This window comes from Megalobrama amblycephala, linkage group LG15 (genome assembly GCF_018812025.1).
Source record: "Megalobrama amblycephala isolate DHTTF-2021 linkage group LG15, ASM1881202v1, whole genome shotgun sequence".
Lineage (NCBI taxonomy): Eukaryota > Metazoa > Chordata > Actinopteri > Cypriniformes > Xenocyprididae > Megalobrama > Megalobrama amblycephala.
Window position 1 is genome coordinate 1,986,395 of NC_063058.1, and position 24,299 is coordinate 2,010,693.

A 24,299-nucleotide genomic window follows, 5' to 3' on the forward strand; every position below is an offset into this window, starting at 1 on the left:
TTTCTGTACAAAATAATTTAATAGAAACATTGTTCAATTATAAATTGAAAGAAAAAAACAGGTGTAAGATAATCATTCCTGCAGAATACGTTAATCAACGTGCGTGTGTGTGTGTGCATATATCCACGCACACACACACGCACAAACACATACAAACATGGATTTTTTAATTTATGAAGAAACAGTATTACATGAACAGTTGAATGAGGTCTTTTGGCGCAGTCCATGACTACAGACATGGTGAGTGTCGGCGAGTTTTGGCAGTCTGTGGAGAAGTTTCCATCAATATACCGACACTGGTGAGCCAAACAATACTTCCAATAACAGCCATTTAATCCATGGTTGGAGGAGGAGTAGAAAAAAAAAAAACCAAAACAAAAGGAGGAAAAAAAAAAAAAAAAAAAAAACACTTGGTGCTGAGCCCTTAAACTCTCCAACGGAGTTCATATTCACGAGACATGGTTGAGACACCATGAGAAAAAACCCAAACTGAAGTATTTTTAGAGGAAGGAGGCAAGCCACCTTTAAAAACAGTCACAGTCCGTCAACAACCATGACGCAACGTTAAAGAAAAATAAAAATCAAATTAAAAGTGTTAGTGTACAAATGGAACACGCAAATCAAAAACAACAGGTATCGTCAACAAATTTATACTTACGTACATGATGACAAAAGAGGCCCACATACTGGATTACTGGTAGCTCAGTGTCTCGACTGGACTCCTGCTCTTAATACTGAATACGAGTCTAATATATGAACCTGTGTCTGCGTATCTGTGGAAGTTTGGCTGGTCTAATGGAAGCATGTACTCTTGCTCTGGGAATGTGGTGTTCGTGTCACTCGGTTTGGCTCGGCTCTAACCCTAGCGGCTCATTTAGACTCACTCCCACCTCTTGGCACTTGTCAATTATTTTTTTCAGTGTGTCAGTTTTACCTCCTTCAGCCGCCTCAAAGAGCAAACACTGCAAAGACAGAGAGAGAAGAGCACATGTGAGCCAAACGTCCACAGCAGCAGAGACGCAAGCGAATGAGGTGTGGTGAGGTGAGGAGGCTGTTTACATCTTTCCAGAGAGCAGCGGACAGGGGCAGTTTCTGGAGCGCTTGCTGATAGAGCCGCCGGACCTGCGGACGTGCGAATAAGAGCACAAACACACCAGAGCGGGAACACACAGTCAGTTCGGTCGGACACATGCACAGTGACAACAAACATTCAGACTGCTCAGACACAAAAGCACACTCCATTTGTCTTCATCACAGGTATGCCATTTAAACTCTTACATATTCGTGCACTGAGCATACCCTGCAGAAAGAACAATAGATTCAACAGAATGAAGCCATCAAAACTCCACAGACATCGGTCACTGTATGAGGAATGACCTGACCTCTGACCTCTCACTCACCTCTGCTCTTTGCCTTTGCTCCTTCTCAACCGCAATAGCTCTGGCAAGAAATATATCGACAGAGGACGTCAAACACTTCACCTCATTTCTGCTTCCAAATGAATGGACATCAAATTCACCATATCTCACTACAGAACTGAAGAACTGCATGCAGATGTATTTCAGCCTTGAGCAGAACTGTGTGCCTTTCTTTGGGCCTCAACACTACAATCTTTGCATGTTCTGGATAAGACTGCTCTTAAAGAATTGCTCAAGTCAGTTCGGGCTGAGACTGTTCGGTTGCAATGTAACCTCAGAGACTCTTGCCACTCTATTACATACTCCATATGTACAGGGAAATACCCTTAAGCCGCGTTTCCACTGCAGGACCTTTCCCCAGGAACTAGGGACTTTGGGATGGTACTCTGTGTTTCAACTGCAGGAACCAGGGTCTAAATAAAGTTCCAGGTAAAAATTCTCCCCTCAGAAAGTCCCTGCTCACGAGGTAGTACTTTTTCATGAGTTCATGAACTTTCGGGGGTGGGACTTGGGTGCTGAACATGCTGATTGGTTGACTCCATGCATAATTTTATTTCAACCACCATTTTTAAAAGTCTGAGAAGTTGCTGGGAAAAAAGTTCCTGGGACAAATTGTTCCGGGTAATTTCAGTAGAAACGAGGCTTAAGACAATGTGATGAAGCACAGTGCAATACAGCATGAACGGAGCAAATGCCAAGACTATTACTGCACATTCCTAACTCCAGAAGCTGCCCAAAAACATGCTAGCTGTTAAACTGTTGGAATTAGGCTCGGCCTACATGGAGGAACAGCAGGCCATAGAATCAGTTAGTGCCGAGTTGTGCTTAGCACCAACCCCTCCGAAAAAGAGTGAAGGTCTGTTCAGCAACATTTAACCCTGCTCTCCTGGAGGGCTGGAGTGCAGCTCCAACACACCTGAAGCAGCTCATCAAGGTCTTCAGGATTACTGGGCTGCACTCCAAATGGGATAAATCCGTCTCTGAAGGGCACTTCAGACTGAGAACAGTCATGGCGGTCATATATAAGGGTCATTCCAAAATGAAGTGCTCAACACTAGCCACTTCAAAAGGCCCTTCTGAATGAAGGACTGTGATGAGGGGAAACAGATGGACGCTTCACTCCCATGGTTCTTTGTGCAGGCAAGCAGCATAATAAATTGTGCAATGACAACGGCTTCCTTAATTGGCGTGGCAGTTTTTTTTTGTCCCCTACACCCTTCATCTCTTCGAAGCTCTCACTCTGGAGTGCAAGCCCTTCGAAGGGATTAGGGCATAGGGGTGAGCCCTTCAGAATGGAATGCAGGGCTAGATCATAACAGACAGGATGTTAGAGCAGGACTGGAACTAAAGTCTGGAGCAGGAGCAGGGGTGGAGACCATTGGTTTAACCAATAAAGGTAGCGACCCCTCCAGCCGACTCAGTTGTGGTAGGGGTCAACTGCATGTGGCTTTACTGCATTTACTGAGGGAAATGGATGAGATTCATTAGAAGCTCACAGGCCACAAGATTCTGCCCTAACAAATACATATTTTAAAGTTGAAAGCCATTAACTCGACTCCCTTTGATACAATTAAATTGTCTGAAAATTGCCTAGTGGGACACTGACAAAGTGATAAACCTGTGCAGCCATGCAAATCTCCTTCAGAGAGACCCCTTGACAAGTAAACATACTAAGAGTATGAAAGTTGCCAACCAGTCTTCTGGTTTACAGCTAGCCCTCCACACCCTTGAAACTGTCAACATCTTGTGTTTCAGGGCATGAGGGTATTTGTTTCAGCCCCCTGAATTCCAGTAATGGGTGTAGGCAGGGGTTAAAATGGGATTTTGGAGGTGGGGGGACCCTAAATGCATGCAACTTAAACCATACAAAATTGCTTCTGCAGATCACCAGATTCAAATCAGAAACCAGCGAGAGGAGGAGAGTGTGATGTGAAAGTGTTAGTAAGCAACTGCCTAAACAGAACCATAATGGTTAAAGGGATATACATACATACAAGTTCTGAACCAGTACCGGTACAGTTATTTGTTCAGTAAGCCTGAAGGCCTGTTCATACCAACACAAATGTTTGGCATGAAAACCATGTCCGATTTGTTTAGAATACATAAATGAATAAAAAAATAAAAAGAAACAGCAGATGGGCTGAATGAAAATGCAAATTCACTCTCACAGCTGGTGCCACTTACAGAAAAGCAGAAATACCCTGTTTATTTTGGGACAAAGTGCTATGCAACTTTCTGTTTCTGACACTCCCTTCTGAAGAAGAGGAAAGTGAAACAGTATTTACGTATTTTCAAACAACCGTTCATATAAAAAAAAATAAAAAATAGTTATTGTGTTTACAACACCAAAAACAAGCGAGCTGGTTCTGGTTGTTTAACGATATAGTCTGTTTGTGAGCGCCACAAAGTCATGGCTTTATGTAACAGCAGCAGCAGCAGCTTTGGTTTTCTTCGTAGTGTGATGGAAAAGAGATTAGAACACCTCTCTGTAAATAAACCTGTTGCATGAAAGGCATGCGAATGTTCGTGACGATCTGAACAGATGCATTAACAGCCGTTTCTCACACCAAACATTTACGTTGTTGTGAACAGGTCTTTTCAGTCATAGCAGAAATGACCTAAGGTGGAATGTGAAGGGGGAACGCTCACAAATAAGCAAAGAGGAGGCCGCATGAGCTCCTGGTCCAAGAACTCATCAAGCTGAGGCCTATGGTCACCGGGAACAGCTCATAGTAGCCTTTGAGTCTCTAACTATATAAATTGACAGAAGTCTATTGGACCCAGGCCTCTTCCAAATGGCTGTGGGTGCAGGCTGAGCAAACAGGGCCAGAATGAGCCCTGATGAATGATTAAACCAGGAGTCGGGATTCTCAGGCACTGTGACATCAGAGCATTTGCTGCTCTGCCGAAAACCTCGCTAGGCCATCTCAATATGTGGTGCATGGTCAGTTGAGGTGTGTGAACCCATCAAGCTCATCTTCTGTTGGCAATGCAACAAAGGCAGCAAGAATGGCCACCTGAGAGACAGCGAAGACTAAGCTAACAGCAAGGGTGTGATTCACACCACCACTGGGGTCCCAATCTTACGCTATTAGGAAGCCAGCCATGTGTGAATGTTTACACTCATGGGAACAGGTGGTGTGTCTTAAGGAGAATTCACATCATGTGACCTCATTGGTCTTTACCTGTACATATGGAATATATAATGTTGAGGGAAAGTCTCAATTTGATAGAAAACAGAATATTTGTCAAATTACTCGTCTATCAAAACAAGCTATGTTAAAGAGGTGGAGAGCTACAGCAAAAACTTTAGAATATCATCTCATTTGGACACAGAAGCATTTAAGCCAGATGTATTTGGAGCTCATGAACTTACATTTTCCAGATGGCCAGACAGGTTGGGACGCTACTGCACAACATTCTGCTTTGCAATTTAAAATGTTCAACATTGCCATCCTGCCATTCCTGCTGCAGCAACCTACACAACGACAATTAACACTAAACTCGAGGACATTAAAGAAGCTGTGACTTGTATCCAGTGCCGCCTATTTACCAAGTTACAGAATAAAACAGTCCCCTAACATAGAGTGGACAGTTTACAACTTTAGTAACCCTAACATAAGAAATATTTACACCGTACAGATGATATAACAATAAGAAATGGTATCCGAGGAAAAGATCCTCATATATAATGGGAAATACTGGGACTTTTCACAAGCTTCTGGTCAGAAACCATCAGAATAAACCTAAGCAAGACTTCTGATTACCTTATGGCCAGTTCAGTATTGGTTGGCATGATATGCTGAAGTCTTTCCAGGACAAGGGAATGTTGGGATTGAGGGAAACATCCCAAACAGAAGGATATGACCTGCAATGCACACGGCACAAAACACAAACACACTACATCTACACTGTCCGTAATCAATAAAAAACAGAAAAATCCAAAAGAAACAGACTGATTTACAAGCTAAGAAAGATGAAGGACTAGTTTAAAGCTTCTCAATGACATACCTTGTTGTGGAAACTGAAGCTGCTCCAGTATTGTGAGGAGCTGAAGGGCAGGGTGAGTCTGGTTGGCACAGTCTCCAGACAGCGGTGCACCAGACCTGTGAACATCTTCAGCTCACGAACACTCGGCTGCAGCCCCAACATCTTACTGCTGGAGAAGGACAGATAGCTGGGGAGAAAGGACAAAGTGTTACGAGAGAAAAAAAACCCACGACTATCTGCACGCTGTGAGAATGAACACTCTGAAAGGGCTTAATGTAGGGATGCACCGATATGGAAACTTTGGCCAAAACATAACCAATAATTTGTAATATTTGGAAGCCGATAAATGCACCGATATTGAAATTTGGCAAATGCCGATAATTCTTTATATTTGGAAGCTGATAACTGATATATTGGCCGATAAATACAACAATATGGAAATTTGGCCGATACAGCTAACCGATAATTATTTATATTTGGAAGCCGATAACTCATATATTTAGAGATAAATGCAACAATATGGAAATTTGGCCGATAGAGCTAACCGATAATTCTTTATGTTTGGAAGCCGATAACTGATATATTGGCCGATAAATACAACAATATGGAAATTTGTCCGATACAGCTAACCGATAATTATTTATGTTTGGAAGCTGAAAACTGATATATTGGCCGATAAATACAACAATATGGAAATTTGTCCGATACAGCTAACCGATAATTATTTATATTTGGAAGCTGATAACTGATATATTGAGCGATAAATGCAACAATATGGAAATTTGGCCGATACAGCTAACCGATAATTATTTATGTTTGGAAGCTGAAAACTGATATATTGGCCGATAAATACAACAATATGGAAATTTGTCTGATACAGCTAACCGATAATTATTTATGTTTGGAAGCTGAAAACTGATATATTGGCCGATAAATACAACAATATGGAAATTTGTCTGATACAGCTAACCGATAATTATTTATGTTTGGAAGCTGAAAACTGATATATTGAGCGATAAATGCAACAATATGGAAATTGGTCCGATACAGCTAACCGATAATTATTTATATTTGGAAGCTGATAACTGATATATTGAGTGATAAATGCAACAATATGGAAATTGGTCCGATACAGCTAACCGATAATTATTTATATTTGGAAGCTGATAACTGATATATTGAGCGATAAATGCAACAATATGGAAATTTGGCCGATAGAGCTAACCGACAATTCTTTATGTTTGGAAGCCGATAACTGATATATTGAGCGATAAATGCAACAATATGGAAATTGGTCCGATAAAGCTAACCGATAATTATTTATATTTGGAAGCTGATAACTGATATATTGAGTGATAAATGCAACAATATGGAAATTGGTCCGATACAGCTAACCGATAATTATTTATATTTGGAAGCTGATAACTGATATATTGAGCGATAAATACAACAATATGGAAATTTGTCCGATACAGCTAACCGATAATTATTTATGTTTGGAAGCTGAAAACTGATATGAGCGATAAATGCAACAATATGGAAATTTGGCCGATACAGCTAACCGATAATTATTTATATTTGGAAGCAGATAACAGACATATTGAGCGATAAATGCAACAATATGGAAATTTGGCCGATAGAGCTAACCAATAATTCTTTATGTTTGGAAGCCGATAACTGATATATTGAGCGATAAATGCAACAATATGGAAATTTGGCCGATAGAGCTAACCGATAATTCTTTATGTTTGGAAGCCGATAACTGATATATTGGCCGATAAATACAACAATATGGAAATTTGTCCGATACAGCTAACCGATAATTATTTATGTTTGGAAGCTGAAAACTGATATATTGAGCGATAAATGCAACAATATGGAAATTTGGCCGATACAGCTAACCGATAATTCTTTATGTTTGGAAGCCGATAACTGATATATTGGCAGATAAATCTGCAACCTGATAAACATTTTATTCATCTGCTTACAAAAAAGAAATACAGTGGGGACAACTACTTTCATTTTAAAACCTTAACTACAGAAAACAAGTTCTTTTCTGAAAATCATTCACTAAATCGTTGCCTACAATGAACCAGTTAAAATTTCCTTAACTTTTAAAAATCAATTTTACAGTCTTATGGTAAACAGCAAAATTCTAATGTGAAAAACTCCCACACCGCTGACATTATGTCTTCTCTCTAGCATAAACTCTTCTAAAGTGCACAGGATCTGCTGATGCGTCACCGATACACGTCTAACAAACTATATACTTTACTTACTCCAGCCAGAGTGTGTGAATTAACTCCAACTTTGTAATAGTTCCCAAAGCTTTCTCAAACGCATCGATGGCCTCTCTCACACTGCCAAAGGTAGACTGCCAGAAACTGTTCAAAATCAAGAATCAGGGTTAGAAGAGGGTAAGTGTGGAGAGCAGAGCAGAGCAGACGCGGGCGGCAGCCGGACGCACCAGTGAAGGAAGTGCAGGTATGGCAGCTGATCCACCATCTCAAGCTGAAGATGATCTTTGAGGGTTGGAGCTTTCAGCAAGTCTTGAGTTTGAACACCAAGAACATGGCTGAAATCAGAGACATCAGATCTTGAAACAAATACTGCACGTAAGAATGAAACATGTCTGGTCACATGCCATCGCACAGGACCAGAATGACCTGTCAGAGAATATAATTAAACTTATCCGAAGAACCGGATTTTGTACGTTTCTTCTGAATTACCATGGTTTCTCCAGTCACTTGTAACTACTGGATAAGCATGTTTATAAATCATGTCAGAGACTGTACTCACTAAGAGCTTAACTGATTTAAAAACATAATTCTTGCCAAATTAAACATTTAAGAGAGTTAAACCATGAAAACAAGGTGAAAGAGAGCTGGATTTGGTACTCGCATGCCGTTTCCTGTGTGCATCGAGTTCTCTTTCAAGTCTCATTACGCTTTAATGCTTCAGAAAAGCTTGAGTGTTTAAAGTGGCAAGACTTTTCATGGAGATAATAAACTTTCGTGACAGTGCAGATTTGGCCCGATCGACCCATTGACAATTCCGTCGACTGTCCCGAGCGTCTTTCAAACAGGCCCCGGGACATCAGACAGTCCTTACTGTCGAGCCTTGGAGAAAAACTAGAAGAACCTGTTGACTGTCCCAGATGTGGAAAGCACAATTTAAATAACCCCTGCTCATGCTAGCACACATTGCAGACTGTGGTGTCAGTGAGAACATTACCGTAGTACATCTAGAGACTTCAGCTGATCTGGCACAGATTCACAGAAAGAGCGCATGAACTTGTCAAAGAGCTCTTCCAGAACACTGCATTTCCCCTGCACAAGACACAAACTCAGAAATGAGCATTAGGCCACCTTCACTGCGTTTCTGCTCTGATCACAGGACGCTGTAGCCTCACCTGAGAGTGCAAACACCTGCTGAGCTGGTAGAATATACGAGCGCTGCTGGCGCTGTCAGAATGAGCGCGTGTCCACAGGGCCTCAGCTTTATCTGCCTGTCCCGAGGACACATGCACTTCACCGGTGACCTCCAGCAGGGGGCAGTAGAGCGGGCACACTGCCAGCAGACGCTCACACAGCGCAACAGCCTCCTGACATCTGAAAGCATGGCAATCACATGAGCAAAAGCACAGCACTTCAGAAAGCCTCGTGATCGGAGCCGCATGTACCTGTCCAGCCGCCTGTAGAGATGAATGAGGTTTGAGTGAAGGGGGAAACAGGCCTGGATCTGCTCACTGGAGGACAAGCGCTCATCTGTGCAGCGGCTCACAGCATCTACAGGAAACACACAGATCACTGGCGTCAAACTCGCATGAACAATGAAAATGCTGAAATGAGACCTTTCATTATAGAAAGAGTCACACATGATATGTAATATAACGGGGTTCACCTGTGAAGAGGCTGATGATGGTGTCGGCGGGCGTGCGGGTGGCCGTTCTCCAGGGAATGAGGAACGCATCTGTGCACACCATTCTGGACGGGCTGGAGCTGGCAGGGTCATACAGAGAGGGCGGGAGACGGCAGAACTCAGTCAGGTAGATGTACGACAGCCACATCAGACAACGGTCCGGCACAGTCAAATGATCCGCAACACTTGAATCCAGCGCACTCTACAGAAACACAGAACAACCTCGTTTAAACATAAATGGAGACCATCAGAAACCGCTTGAATCTGTGATCAGAATCTGGTTGCATAAACTGCTTAGACTAGTCTTACAAGCCATCGAAAACCTTTTTAAATCCATTACATAAAAAGTTAGATCTAATTTCAGTCTGAAAAGTAAGACTGATTAACTCTTTACTAACCGCTAGATGGACAAACTAGTCTTAACATAACATATATTAATATTTTGAATTGAATTAATTTTTGATTTTCAGTTTTCATTTTAACTTGAGTAATCTAGTAATGTTATGTGCTAATGTCATTTTATTAGTTTTTAAATTATTTCTATATAGGTTTAACTGATTTTAGTTTTAACAATTTTACATCTTATTTCTAATTTTCTAATTTTTTTTTAAGTTTAAATTGAGTAAATTGAAGTTAACTAATATTTTATTTAAACTTTCAATTATCAACTTAATTTTTCTATTTTGAATAGTTTAAGCTTTCATGTGTTAACATTAGTTTGAAGGCGTGTTTACACCTTCAGTAACTACATCAGTTAACATGAACAAACAATGAACGATTGTTTTTTACTAACCAACATCATTAATGAAGATTGTAAAATATATTGTTCACAGTTAGCTCATAACTAATGTTAACAAATGAGATCTTATTGTAAAGTGGTACAGAGTGAACAATAACACTGGATCAGATATAAATCAGTCATTAAATAAACTAGAAATCTGCATTTATTTCACAAAATAAATGTGAGTGACCTTTATTTTGAAGTGCTAAACTGAAATAGTGAAACAGTAGAGTAGAAACTGAAAGTGAATCTCTGGCTGACGGAGACCTTGAGTATGTTGAGAGCGTTGTGCTGCCGCCCGTGTGAACGCTGAGCTGAACCCTGAACAGCAGCGACTCCAGCAGCTGGAAGGAGCGCACGTCTGGCCTGAGGTCATGTGACGCCTCCAGCAGGTGAGAGATCAGACGGCCGCACACGAAATCTTTGCCCTCGAAGGCGCTCTCCACGCTCATGTACTGAAACACAGACAAAACACAGCTCAAGCCTGTGGAATTTTTTTTTTTTCCAGCTATTTTTTTTAACTTCTTAATCTTGTGTCAAATGTACTTCTTAGTTATTGTCATATTTTGCCAACCTTGTCATGTTTTTGTTTAGTGTAGTTTAATCAATGAACATTTCCATCATGCTGCACAATGGTAATATGATATTCATGATTATTTTGCTCAAAATTATTGTCATTTGAGGAATTTATTCGTACGTTTCATCAGAATTATTGCACTTTCACCTATAAGCACAAATCAAGAGAATGTCGACTCATATGCATGGTTTATTTGACCTCATCTAGTTTCCTGATTTATTATAGGCTGTTTATCATATAAATTTACACTCTACATCATTAATGAAACTGGTAAAACAAGAAACTTCTCTCAAATTAAAATTGTGCAATTCCTAACAGTAATTCCCATAATTGCAATAATAATATAATTGCAATTTTTCTATTAAATCAGCAGCATTTAGTAAGTGCATTTATTCAGTAACTAGAAGTTTGATGGCAGATTTAGTCGCAGTAAATGGCTCGTGAAACAGACCGAATGATTGTGACTAAACCTAACCTACACTTTCATTTGAGCAGAATCTCTCAAATGGAGACCGCTGAACTCCAGCTAAAATCATTTTATCTTCAGATGTTTTTCTGCAGGGTAAAGAAAGCGCTTGCACGTGGTCGCCAGACTGAGAAGATTAGGTAAACAGAGAAAAGCTCCAATTGGGGGATTTAAACTCTTGACATCTGGCAACCGCAAGCATGAAAGCTCATAGTAGAGGCTTGTACAGCAGTCTGTAACATTGTGTCTTCTTTTCGACAAAAAGTAAAAGTTTTTATTTTTTAAACTTCATACTACTTCTTAGTCATGGAAAAAAATGTGGTTGATGAAGATTTTTTTTCGTCATACTGTTTAAGGAAATGAGCACGAGTCGACTCACAGTCCACCAGACGTCGTAGTGCGGCGCGTGCTCCACGGCCATCTCGCACATCTCCTGGAGCTCCTCCCTGCTGCCCCGGCGCGAGAACAGCGTCAGGTAGTGACACCACACCTCGGCCTGCTCGCGGTTGTCCTCCAGCGCGCGGGACAGCGTGTTCAGCGCCGCGTCCAGACACTCCGACACAGAGCTACGGACACACAGACAGGAGATGATGCTGCTGACAGAACTTATGCCTTCAGATCATACAATACCAGACTTGCCACATTTACCTGAACTTCCTCTAAAAGCCACCGAAACAAAGACAGAAATACACCAGCTGCATAAGAACCTTAACTAAACAGTTATTTCATTGGGCTTCACGATATATATCCTGATACTATGTATTCACAATATAGCGTCCCAGTGTAAAGCGTCAGCACTCACGTGTCCTTCTGATTGAGATATTTGAAGGCCAATTTGATCCACAGCTGCACGTCGTTGGGACTCTCCAGCACGCTGGTCTCCAGGTTACTGATGTCATCCGTCTCGCTGTCGAAGTACCGCTTGTCATCCTGCGTCACGCAGACATCGGCCCACGACCAGCGCTCCTGCACGCGCCCATCTGTCAGAGCGGATCAGACGTTACGCATTCACACCAGCCCTGAATTACAGTACAGTCATGTGATCATACGCCGTCAGGCGACTCTGACCGTGTCGGACAGGAACGGTGACGTCCACGCTGGTGTGATCTTCATCGTCCTGACCGGCAGTCTTTACTCTCTGAGCTTCAGGTCTCCACTTCCTCTGAGATTTACATGTGGTGAAGGGGGGAACTGACAGAAACAGTCAACCATCAGTCGCAGAGCAAACTAAACCATCAAACACAGACGCCACATCAAATAGGAGCACTCACTGTGTTTCAGTCTCTCGTTGACTTTGCTCACGAGCAGAACGGCCTTCTGGTCCGTCCCCATCCGGTCCTTATTGGCCCCAAACAGCTTCTTGATGTATTTTTCTGTGAACAGGAGGGTCAGAGCTCATGATCTGCTGCTCTGTGCTGATCGTCCAGAGACGTCACGTGATGCGAGGCGGTTACCTGTGGCGCTGCTGATGTCACTGGTGCTGCTGGAGTCTGCGCAGCCAATCAGAGGCAGGCAGTAGGACAGGATGTCCTGAAACAGCTGGCTCTCTGTGAGGGTGCAGTTCCTCATGTGCTGCCTGAAACACACAGACCGCTTCAGCCAAAGAGTCAAAACACAGTCAAAGCTTAAGCGGCGATGACGTACCACGCGCAGTCGTCGTCGTTACACGTGCCGGTGAGGTCGAAGCGGCAGAAACACTTCTTGGGCTCGATCACGTTGCTGTAGGAGAGCGAGCGGAGGGAGAGCTTCTCTTTGGTCCGGTAATACGGGCTGAACCTGAACGAGTGACAGGATTCAACTGTGTGAACGACCCACAGACTGACAGCTGGAAAATACTACCAATGAGAGCGAAGACCAAAGTATGCTTCAGTTCTGATGCGAGCGCTTATTGTATGTGTACAGATGAACGCGCAGCCTTTCAAAGTCTGTGAACAGGGTTCTGCAGGGTACCTGCAGGGTTTAAAATCAAATTTAAGGCATTTTGTATGTTGCCCTTATCTGACACCTACTTCAGGTCTTGCAGTCTCTACTAATGAGCTGGTGAGTTGAATCAGGTTTGTTAGATGAGAGAGACATCCAAAACGTGCAGTGCTAGGGGTCCTCCAGGACAGGTTTGGGAACCATTGATCTATGGTAACATCCAAACCATAAAATGACAATTTAAACAACTTTAGGCGATATATCCGAATTGTTTAGATTTTTTGAATGCACATTAGCTTCTTGTGAATCCACCAGTTAACAATTATAACACTACGTGCATTCTGCGTAAAAATATGGGTTGATTTTTTGCCATTGGTCAAAAAAAAAAGCAGAAATATAGCGGTTACCCTGGTTTCTTCTGTAAACAAAGCAGTGCTACGCTTATAAACACTATATTAGGCACTACATGGAGGAAATTTGTAAAGAAAAGTCAGTTCCCTTCAGATATACATTCGTGTTTGTGAAGGGGGGTTGTTTTTATATGAAACCCAGATTTTCATGAATCGCATGAATAAAATTTCAATGTCAGAAAGGTAAAATTTCATGCCCAAGACTTTTTATAGCCTTAAACATGATGAAACTCAATGTAAGACTTTTTAAGGATAAGGGAACCTGTTGACACATGCGAACCTTGTTCAGCGTTTATGAAATTTTTGGCCAATAAAACAGGAATATGTGCCATCGAGGGAGAAAATTTTGTTTGGTCACATGAATTCGCTGCATTGACCAACAGAAAGCTGCACGGTGTAAATGTGACTTGTGTGACCGGTGCTTTATTATTATTTACTTATTATATGACTTTTTATCTCACAATTCTAACTTTTTCCCCTCGCAATTGCAAGTTTATTCAAACTTTGTTTTTTACAATTGTGAGTTATAAAGACAAAATGCAAGTTTTAGTCAGAATTAGAGTTATAAATTCAGAATTGCGAGTTATAAATTCAGAATTGTGAGATAAAAAGTCACAATTGCCTTTTTTATTTTTTTTATTTAGTGGCGGAAACAAGCTACACTACACTACTTGCTACACTATTGAAAATAAAAAAAATTGGCTATATTTCACTCATGTGACCACACCTTAAAATTTTTTTTTTTTTTAAAAGAGCATGTTCTAGTTGGCAGTGCACGTACTACGCTGATAACGAAGACATCTACGTCACACGTACCATACGCTCACCCTAGCGCATGCGTGAAAACCGAAGCATACTTTGAGCTGAAAGCGAGCCAAACCTGTATGATTTAAAGACTAGTAAAGGACTGTGATACGGTCCGAACGGTTCTGGTTTAGCCTCCACTCGGCTCTGATGAGCTGCCATCGGATCGAAGTCCACCTGCACGACCTGCATGAGACACACAATCAAAAAAAGAGTAGGAAACATCTTGGACTTGATTAAAACTAGCTTTGAGACAGTACCTTCGCAGGAGACTCGGCGTGGTCCGCGGTGTAGCGGAGCGAGTGCGTCTCCTCCTGCAGGAGCTCGGAGAGGCCGGCGCACTGCGTGTACCTCTGACGCAGGTCCTCCACGTTCAGCCCCAGTAGCAGCTCTGGCAGACCGGCTGCGCCGCTAGACGCCGCTTTAGCGTGTTTGACTGGCATGGGTGAAGCAGCGGGCGTCTCCGGATGGCACAGTTTAGGTTTGGTGAAGGAGCCAGACTCTCGGAAGGAGCGGCGGCGGGTAGTAGGCGCCACCGCGGCAGGAATCTGCTGCTGCGGCTCGTCCTCCTCAGCCTCCACGTCCTCGTTGGACAGGGTGAGTTTGTCCTGTGTCAGGTCGTGCAGCGAGGGCTGTGGTAACGGGTAGAGCGTGCCGGGCGTCTGCGGGGCGGCAGGTCGTGGCTCGGCTTGCCGTAACGCCTGGGCCTCTTTGAGCTTCTGAATCTTGAGGGCGTATTCAGACTCCAGCTGCTGCAGGCGCTTCTTCTGAGCGATGAGCTCCGCGTAATGAATGTCCGAGTGATCCACGCGCCGCACCTTCACTGGCTGACAACAGAAACACAGATGTTACACACACACACACACTCGTTCACTGGCTTAATAGTATGCGTGAATTCTGCAGGTCTTACCGAGTAGATGGCGGCAGATGAACCGCGCTTCTGTGTGGCCTGAACCAGATCTCTCTTCAGCTTCACAGACTGCTGCTTCTTCAGGGCCACGCGGTGCTGAACTCTCTGAACCTGCGGGAAAACACAGCTGACGTTACGGCCAAAAGTAGGAATGTGCACTTAATCAAATGGCGATTTGGACTAGTGTGTGTGAATATGAAGTCCATCATTATTCAGTAATAATAATAAACATAACAGGAAGTGGATTGTCCTGGGCCCTGTGAAGTTTGGCGACGCAGGATTCTACTCACCTGCTCCTGTAGTTTCTTCAGCAGGACTCTGTTGGCGCTCACAATCTTCTCTGACGCCAGCAGCTGCTCTTTGAGTTTCGTCACTTTGCCCTCGGCTACTTTCAGAGACTCTTTCTTCTTGATTTCCTGTTGCTGGAGCTGCTTCAGCAGAGCCTCGTCTTTACACAGCTGCGCTCTGCAGGGAAACATCAGCATGAGTGCGTCTTCACGTGTCAAACATGCAGAGATGGACTGGTGTGTGTGTGTGGACACTCACCTGTGCTGACTGAACTTCTCCTGCAGATCTGCCACCCTTCCCATGATTTCCAGCTCCGAGTCTGAGCCTGCAGGAGACGGGACGCCCACCATGAACTCCAGCCGGCCCGATCTCTGCTTCTCCAGACTGCAGCACAGCACATGAGTGGTTAAAGTGGCCATATCATGCTCTTTTACAATGTCTTGATGCTGTTTTTGAGCTCTACTAGAACAGGTTCTCATGCTTGAATGTTCAGAAAACACATTTTATTTAAGATGAAAGATTTATTTAAGATGAACATGGACAAAAAGTATAAAAGGTGCATCAATGGGACCTATAGAGTTAAAAGCTTCTGAATGCATGAAGAAACACATGTGACTGCAGCACCTGGCCATGTCGTCTCTGAGCAGCCGATACTCCATCTTCTTAACATCAGGAAGAGCTTCTGCACTCTTCACTGGGTTGTTCTCCTTTTCTGACACTGAATGTTTCGGCTTGGCTGCCTGAAAGCAAAATACGATTAAAAACTGGTCTAATTGACAAAACCCACTGTGCTGATGTGCTAATCTCTCAATCCTGTTTCAACTACAGGAAATCCTCATCTAACATCACTGTGGTCCTGCCTCTACAATAAAGGTCCTGTTTGTGACACACCGGCCAAACAGACATAACGATAATTAAAAACACCAAATATTGGATGAATATTAGTCGTCACGCACCTCTACGGTCCTCCGCGCTTCTTTAATCATGGACTCCAGGCCTCCGAACACACTCTGCGCGGGGCTGCAGCTCTCGCCGTCGGAGTCGCTGTCGTCAGACGCGTTCAGACGCACCACCACAGACTTGTGTCGAGGCAGCTGTAACCAACAGAAGGAAATAACCTCAGAAAAGCCTTGATTCAAGCACTCTTTCCCTCTTCATCACAGCCGCGTCACTCACCACAAACGGGGCTTTGGGCGCGGGATGTCCCCGTACGAACTTGAGCGCTCGCGGGTGCGAGACGACCGTGTTGAGGCTGACGGCCGCGAGGTTGTTCCTGGGGCTGGGCTGAACCACGGCTCTGAGCGCAGGAGAGGGCGGCCCGCTGCTACTGGACGCGTCCTGCGGAAAGACAACAGCTCCGTCACACCTGACATCACGCTCACCGCACGACGGAAACTCGACGCTGCGTACCTCTGCCTTCACGGCCCGCTTGTTGGCCAGCGATTTGAGCAGCTCTTCTCTCAGCAGCATCTCCTCTTCCTCTTCCTCGTCAGCAAACGGCGGCTTCGGCGGCTGCTCCACTTCGTCGGGGGGCGGCAGCGGGGGCAGAGGTGGAGGAGGAGCCAGTCGCATGAACTCCATCTGCTGCAGATAATGCTGCGCCACACCCTGAGTCACAGGAAATCAGAGGACATTTAGACTACAGGAATAAAGTAAGGCGATGATCATGTGCCACCAGTAAGGGTTGAACATACCTGTCTGTGAGGTGTGGACTCCAGAGGAAACGCATCATGTGAAGGTGACGTGGCTGTGAACAAACATTAACACTCATGGTTAGTCAGAATCGTGTTTCAGTGAATTCAGCTCGTGTCGCAGCACCGGAGCATGTACCTGGAGAGCTGGGCTCACTGTCCGTCTCCATCGCCACCTCGTCGTAGTTGTCATACTGGTAGAGGTTTCCTGACGTGTCCAGACTCTGCTTGGCCAGTTTCCGCTGATCTCCGTCTGAAGACTGTAAGAAAGCACAGGTCACATGAGCGTTAGACTCTGCAGAGCCCCGGATGGCGGTGTCGTCGCGTGCGTGACCTTCTGACCTTGCTGCGCGAGCGATGTTTGGAGCCCACCAGCTTCATGAAGCGGTTGTACTGCTCATCCTGATTGGACAGGTCTCTGATCTTGCGGATCTCGTCCTCCCTCTTCCTCCGCTCCTCCTCTTCCTCCTGCTTGTGCCTCTGCTCCTCCTGCTGCCGCTGCTGCTGCTGCAGTTTCCAGGTGCGCAGCTGCTGCTTCCTCCACGCCTGCTTGGCTGCAAACACACACACACATCAAGCACTGCGCCCTGACAGATGAGGAGTTCAGTGTGAAAGTGTCTTACTCAGGTGCGCCGGTTTCTTCGCTCTAGCCAGCGGCGGCTTTGCTCTTGTCCGGAGTGGCTTTGGCAGCTCTCGCTCCCTCCTGCGATCTGCACAGGGCGTTTCCTCTGCCGCTCAGCTTGTTCCTGTCGGCCGGAGCCTCGCTCTTGTCCTGGGACACTTTGACGGCTTTGGTGATCTTGTCCTTGCTCTCCTTCAGCACCTGCTGCTCCTTCTGCTGCCACTTCCTGCTGGCCGACTGCAGAGCCAAGAGACGCAGCTGCAGCTCCGACAGGTCGTCCTCGTCTTCCCTCTGCATCACCAGGGAAGACAAGCGTCATTCTTTCTATTCTCAATGCGGCTATGACTATTCGACCCCGTTACTCCAAATTATGTGAAACATTTTGAACCAACTTTTGGTTCTGAACTAGCGGACACACACCTCTGTTTGAGGCTATGTCTACACTAATGTGGGCACATGGGAAAACACACCTTTTCTCTCCGTTCTGTCCTTCTGCTCACGCCGAGATGCATTTTTGTCTGGTGTAAAATTGGATACAAATTGGATACATGTGAAAACAAGCTGTAGTGTGGACTGTGAAAATGACGATGCATGTTTAGTCATGTGACGAATATCTATATTTAAGTGCTTTTCACAGTCACAGTGTTGCATCAAAACATGAAGGCGGTTGTGTTTTAGACACATGGAGTGGCAGCCTGAGCGCAACAGTGCGTCGTGAGATATTTTGATAATATAATGTCAGAAGAATAGCGTAGGCCTCATTTATCAATCTAATGTAGAAACGAGTGCAGAAATCATCTTACGACAGGGTTCACATCAAACATTCATATGCTGACAATCCTATCGTACAAATGATCGAACGTTGATAAATGTGGCGGCTGAAAACAATCGTCATTTAAATATCACGTCCATAAAAATTCACGGTTTAGAAACCTAGTTTTCAACACGAAGAAACGTAACCTGGCCAGGAAGAGGAAGTAATCTCATGAAAGAGAAATTCATTTTACACTCATTAACCTCATAATTGCAAGCAATTACATTCATTTTTATGTATATTTAATACCAGTAAGTAAAACAAAACATTCATAGGCCTATTGTAGTTCCCTTCACTACAAATCCTTTATGTTTAATGGTATTCAGAACAGAATAAGAATGAAAAAGAAGTTAATAAAACATAAATTAGTAATAGTGGCATTCATTAGCTATAAACACCACAAGTCAAGCTGACATTTTTAGGCTAAAGCGAAACTGATGAGCTCACCTCTCTCATTTGGCAAGAATCCACATATGTTTCTATATTTGCATGTAACATTTTGGTTGCTAAATTATTATTCATTATGTAAACAAGGCTTTGTACTTCACTAGTGTTCCAGTATCCATGTAAAACATCATCTTTCACATGCGCAAAAATGTGTGAGGTTGAGCGCTGGGCATGCTGATTTACAGCGGACCATTTCATTTGAGCAGAGAAACTTTACCATTTGGCTGACTGAATTTTAGTTTGATGATGAATAACTAATGTCAAGTTATAAACGCTTGAACTGGCGCCTGCGCGATCACTTGCATTTAATAAAATAAAGAAAACAAATACAATGTGTTGCGTGTCACAAAAACGAGCGCCACAGTTTTTTTCTCTTTTGTTAATCTGTTAATTATTTAAGTGAAATATATTTTGTGTAGTCCTATTTAGCCATTTTATTCCTTTTACATAGTTCATTTTGTTCAGTTTTTCCTCGGTTCACACGAGCGCTGCACGGGTGTGTGTGACGTGACGATGTGTGAATCCTGTGAATTCTGTTGTTTATGCTGCTATTTGCGAATGTAAAGCTAAACCCCTGAAAAAAAAAAAAAAAAAAAAAAACTTTATTTTTAATGGATCACAAACACCCATCTATTCAAATTTAATTTTTTACGCTAACTTAAAAACTTGCGTACACGAGCTGAGACCTGATGTGAGATTTGATCGTAGCCACCACCCACGTCCATATTGATAAATGCCAAGTTTTGCGTGGAAACGACTCGATGCACTGTTTTCTATCATACATTTCGTTTCATAAATGATGCCCAGTGAGATTTTATTACATTTTACACGTGCAGTAAGATGATTTTAGCATTTTCTGATGTTTCAGTTGACGTGAAACTGTTGTTAAACACCTATGTGGACTGATTTTAAATGAAAACACCATTTTCAAAAGCGTATTAAAGTTAATCTACACCGCTGACACATATTTATTCTTTCTAAGAGTTTTAAAGGGTCACGAAACAGTAAAACACATTTTTTGACATTTCTAACAGATGCGTACAGGCTGCACATCAATGAAAACAACAATAGCACTCGTCATGTTTAATATTAAGAGCAAAAGTTTATTTTTTTATATTTTTCAGAGACATTCTGTTCTTCCCGTTAAAAAGCCAAGTTAGTTTTAACCTTTTCTCTGCATTATTCATGAGAATGAGCTCTTTTAATCCAATGACTGCGCTGTGTTATGCATGTGATCGTATTACAGCGCAGAATTCAAAAGTCAATGATGTAGACCGAAAACAGAAGAACTTTATTCTTCCTGTTAAACTGACGTGTTGTTTGTTCAGAGACTGCAGTGCTCGTAAACGTAATGTAATATTATTAGACCTTTTAACTGCTCTTCCTCATCTTTTTCCTTCCTCATTTCAGTTGTTCATGACAGTTGCTTGTCGTCTGTAATGATGAGATTGTTATATTTTCCGAGCCTGTTTTTCTCCGCTCATAATTTAATATTCATGTGTCTGTATAATGAGTGCGTTGCAGGTCTGTGTTTTATTAGATATCTTCCTACACTCTACACTCCCACTTATTTAATATTAGGTCGAGAATCCAGAAGAATATGGATCACATTAGTTGAGTTTGCTCAGTAAACAGTCGTCTCCTATAATAACGGTCAATAACCTGCGCTCTGTCTGTGGTGTTGTCAGTGTGTGTGTGTTTGTGCACAGCAGTGAGTTTCAGCTCCTGTTTTGTACCTTGACTGGGCCGACCGGAGTCTCGTCACTCACAGCGGAGATGTTGAGGTCCGATTCACACTCCTCCTCCTTCGCAGCTGAGAGGAAACACAAGAAAAGAAGCTTCAATATAATATTCAGCAGAGGAACCGAGCTGTGAATATCGACAGGACCGCTGATACCGTCATCTGGACTGGCGTCCCTCTCCGCCCCGTTCCCGCCCGGAGTCGGCGCGGGTCTGGTGTTGAGAGCGTCTCTTTCCGCGGGCGTCAAGAGCTTCTGCCGGAGCGGCTTGAGGTTGAACGCCTGAAACGCTTTCTTCTCCTCCTCCCTCGCGGCAGAGACGGGCTCCTCCGGCACGGCCGGCGCCGGCGACGGCTCCTCGTCCTCCTTCAGCGCCATCCGCTCCTCCTTCCGGATGCACTCCAGCTCCAGCTGGATCTGCTTGTACTTCAGGAGCAGGACCTCGAAGCTCTCGTCCGTGGCCTCGGCTTTCGGGACGCTGTTCATCGGCCTCCTCGCCTGACATCTGCCGCCAGCTTTCTCTGAGGGGCAGCGGTTAAGAAGCACTCGCACCGCAGTGAGGTTAACCAATCAAAGAAGAGCACATTTACATACCGAAGTCTTAAAAACACAGTATCAGAATCGACTGGCTGGACATAAGGAGATTGTTTAGACCAGTGGTTCCCTAAACTTTTTAGCGTGGAGCACCCCCTGAGGTGATCACCATCCTTCTGCGTAATCCCTCTTCCACTTCCACTGCAGTCACGCCATTACTATTAAGGGACAATATTTGCCCCCTAAATTGATTTTCCAGTGCATATTTTTACCTTTATGAATAACTTTATAAAATAAATAATGTTTTAAATAAATGTTTCAAAGAGAAAAATGCAATGATGGTAAATCTAAGTAAAACTTTTAAAACCGCCAGCAGGTGGCAGCAAGTCACTGTTTTTATGAGTGAGTCATCGAGTCATTCATTCAGTAACGAATGGCTGTGAATGAATCATTGAATCATTGACTCTCACGATTCGTTCAAAGCCACAGAATTCGTGTGTTGTAGTTCTGCTGTGGTTTTCGTTAGAGCTATTATTTCATTGCAAAATAGAGTAAATACTGACAGTACTGTGTTTAAAATGTACATTTTATTTTTTGACCTGTTGTATAATAATGTCACATTTGCAGTCATGTGGATATTTGGGAACAATTGCATTCTTGCTCGCTATCATCATTAAAGGTCCCGTTTTTCGTGTTTTTTTGAAGCTTTGATTGTGTTTATAGTGTGCAATATAACATGTGTTCATGTTTCGCGTGTAAAAAAACACAGTATTTTTCACATAATTTACTTATCTGTATACCGCTGTTTCCACTGTCATAAAAACGGGCTGATGACTTCCTTGTTCTATGAAGTCCCTCCTTCAGAAATACGTAACGAGTTCTGATTGTGCCAGCGGTTCCTGTGTTGTGATTCGACAGCAGTTTAGCGCACCTTGCCCGGAAAGGTCACGCCTCTTACCATAACGTGGAGATGCACGCGCTCAGTGTTACTGTAAACATGTCTTTAATTTTACCCTATCAATCTGAGCCGGAATCAGACCCGGTGATTGGACTGCGGGATGAAAATAACAGCGTTTTGACGACATGGCGACAAACACACTCTACAAACGCAACTTTTGTGTATTCCTGTGGGCGGAGGTTAGTCAAAAAACTGTTTTAGTGACGTCATTAAAGAAGGAAGTAGAGGGATGTAGTCCAAACTGGCCGTTCGATGTAGGCGACTTCTGTTAAATAAAATATCTCGCTTGGCATTGAACTTTGAGCTTTAAAATTTTACAGATTTTATTTATACTCTAACAACAACATTACACACTAACTAAAGTTTGAAACATGGGATCACGAAGAACGGGACCTTTAAATACAAGAACTCACATGGTATGATTTTGTATCGGAGAAAGCTCGAGTCTTAAATTCAAATAAATCCATTATCTGTGTCTATATTTGTTCTTCATGCAAGTAAGTTTTAAATCCCCACTTTTAATAAGGTGCATTGTCAAGAACGGCAGTAATTTAGCGCAATTTAAAGCAGCACATTCTGTACGCAATCTATCATAGGCATGCTGCTTGTGTGGATACAGTCATTTTGACTGCAAATGATGAGGTAATTTGATTAAATGTACTGGATTTATGACATTTTGGCAGTAGAATTAAATGAACTACTCAGCATTTTGTTTGCGTACCCCCTTTTGTCACCTTTAGGGAACCACTGGTTTAGACTAACAGGAAAATTAAAATTAAACAAATGTGTAAACAATGAATGTATACACAATAGTCAAATGTTTATATCTTCATATCATGACAGCACATTATTGTGATACCGTGAAATGATGATTCCAGACTATTTTTCATAACACGGTATACCGTACCGCGATATTCCCAGTCTCATTACAATAGTACTTCACTTTCACTGCGGTAAAGCTCGCTATTCTCGTGTGTTGTGCTGATATAAGGATACGTTTCCTGCCAGGCGAGTCGTTTCTACAGCTGTGGTTCTCCGGGAACCGGTCCGTCCAGTCTCGCGTCCAGTCTGGCGGTCGGTGCGCACGGTATCTGAAGCGGCCCAGCGCGCCGTGACTGCGCTCCCAGAAGCCGGAGCGCGGCGCCGAGTCGAACGCCTGCCGGAGGCCGGAGGGGAAGGGCGGGTGAACGACTCTCAGCGGCACCGGGAGGCTGTTATTAAGTCCTGGCCCCGGTAAACGCGCTCTCTTGTTCATCGCGGGCCGGTTGGGTCGGGCGCGTCGCGGAGGCCGCGCGTTCTGCCTCTGCGGTTCGTCGTCGAAGATTTCCCCGTCCTCCAGCTCGCCCTCCTCTTTCGGAGACGCACAGCTCGCGTTGACCTCCATTACTGATCCTTCCGGAGGTTTCCACGCGTTTATTTATGATTCATGCTGATAACTAGGGTTCAGTTCGTCGCATCGCGTTAAAGGAAGCGTCAAACGCTCGACTAAGCAGCTTTCAGCGGAACATCTCACTCACCCTACTGCTCCACTTCCGAGTCTCGCGAGAGTTCACGCACTTCCCGCGGATGTGGGCGATTTCTTAGAAGTGTGGCAGTTTTGAGGTTTGTGGGGTCAAAGCGGGTCAAAGTGACGGTCACATGTTTGTTTTGGCAGTGAGACGCTGGAAAACATTGACTGGATTTATTATAGATCCTCCGTGTTTAGACAATAGTTTACTAATATCCCCTCAAATAAAGAATACAACATTAATATTATTATTTATTTTTCATTATTCTTGAAAAATAGATCCAAGTCAAAAACTAAAATGATTAAAACTGAAATAAATTAAAGTTAAAACTAACAAACATGACAAAAACACACAATTTCTAAAACTAAAATGAAAGCTAAAAGCTAATTTAAATGATTGATATTTTTAATTGTTATTAATAATAATAAAAATTAATAAATATAAATTAAATAATTATGAATAACAGTTAAATAACGGTGCTGCAGTTCTCTTGGCGGCCGC

General features: G+C 43.3%; 1 protein-coding gene across 1 annotated transcript; it reads right to left on the reverse strand.

Moving 5' to 3' along the window:
* LOC125247955 (zinc finger C3H1 domain-containing protein) lies at window positions 1–23,854 on the reverse strand. Its single transcript, XM_048159504.1, is given in 36 exon segments — window positions 1–962; window positions 1,060–1,122; window positions 1,401–1,440; window positions 4,795–4,896; window positions 5,186–5,286; window positions 5,430–5,595; window positions 7,688–7,792; window positions 7,876–7,983; window positions 8,643–8,737; window positions 8,821–9,019; window positions 9,091–9,196; window positions 9,312–9,531; window positions 10,350–10,565; window positions 11,533–11,719; window positions 11,956–12,133; window positions 12,222–12,344; window positions 12,425–12,526; window positions 12,608–12,729; window positions 12,798–12,929; window positions 14,364–14,473; window positions 14,548–15,114; window positions 15,198–15,308; window positions 15,488–15,662; window positions 15,744–15,869; window positions 16,110–16,225; window positions 16,442–16,579; window positions 16,662–16,823; window positions 16,896–17,107; window positions 17,110–17,232; window positions 17,316–17,436; window positions 17,519–17,730; window positions 17,828–18,089; window positions 18,269–18,316; window positions 20,796–20,872; window positions 20,957–21,319; window positions 23,287–23,854. Coding segments are annotated over 36 exon segments (5,802 nt in total). The 5' UTR covers window positions 23,675–23,854; the 3' UTR covers window positions 1–836.
* Window positions 23,855–24,299: the final 445 nt, after the last annotated feature.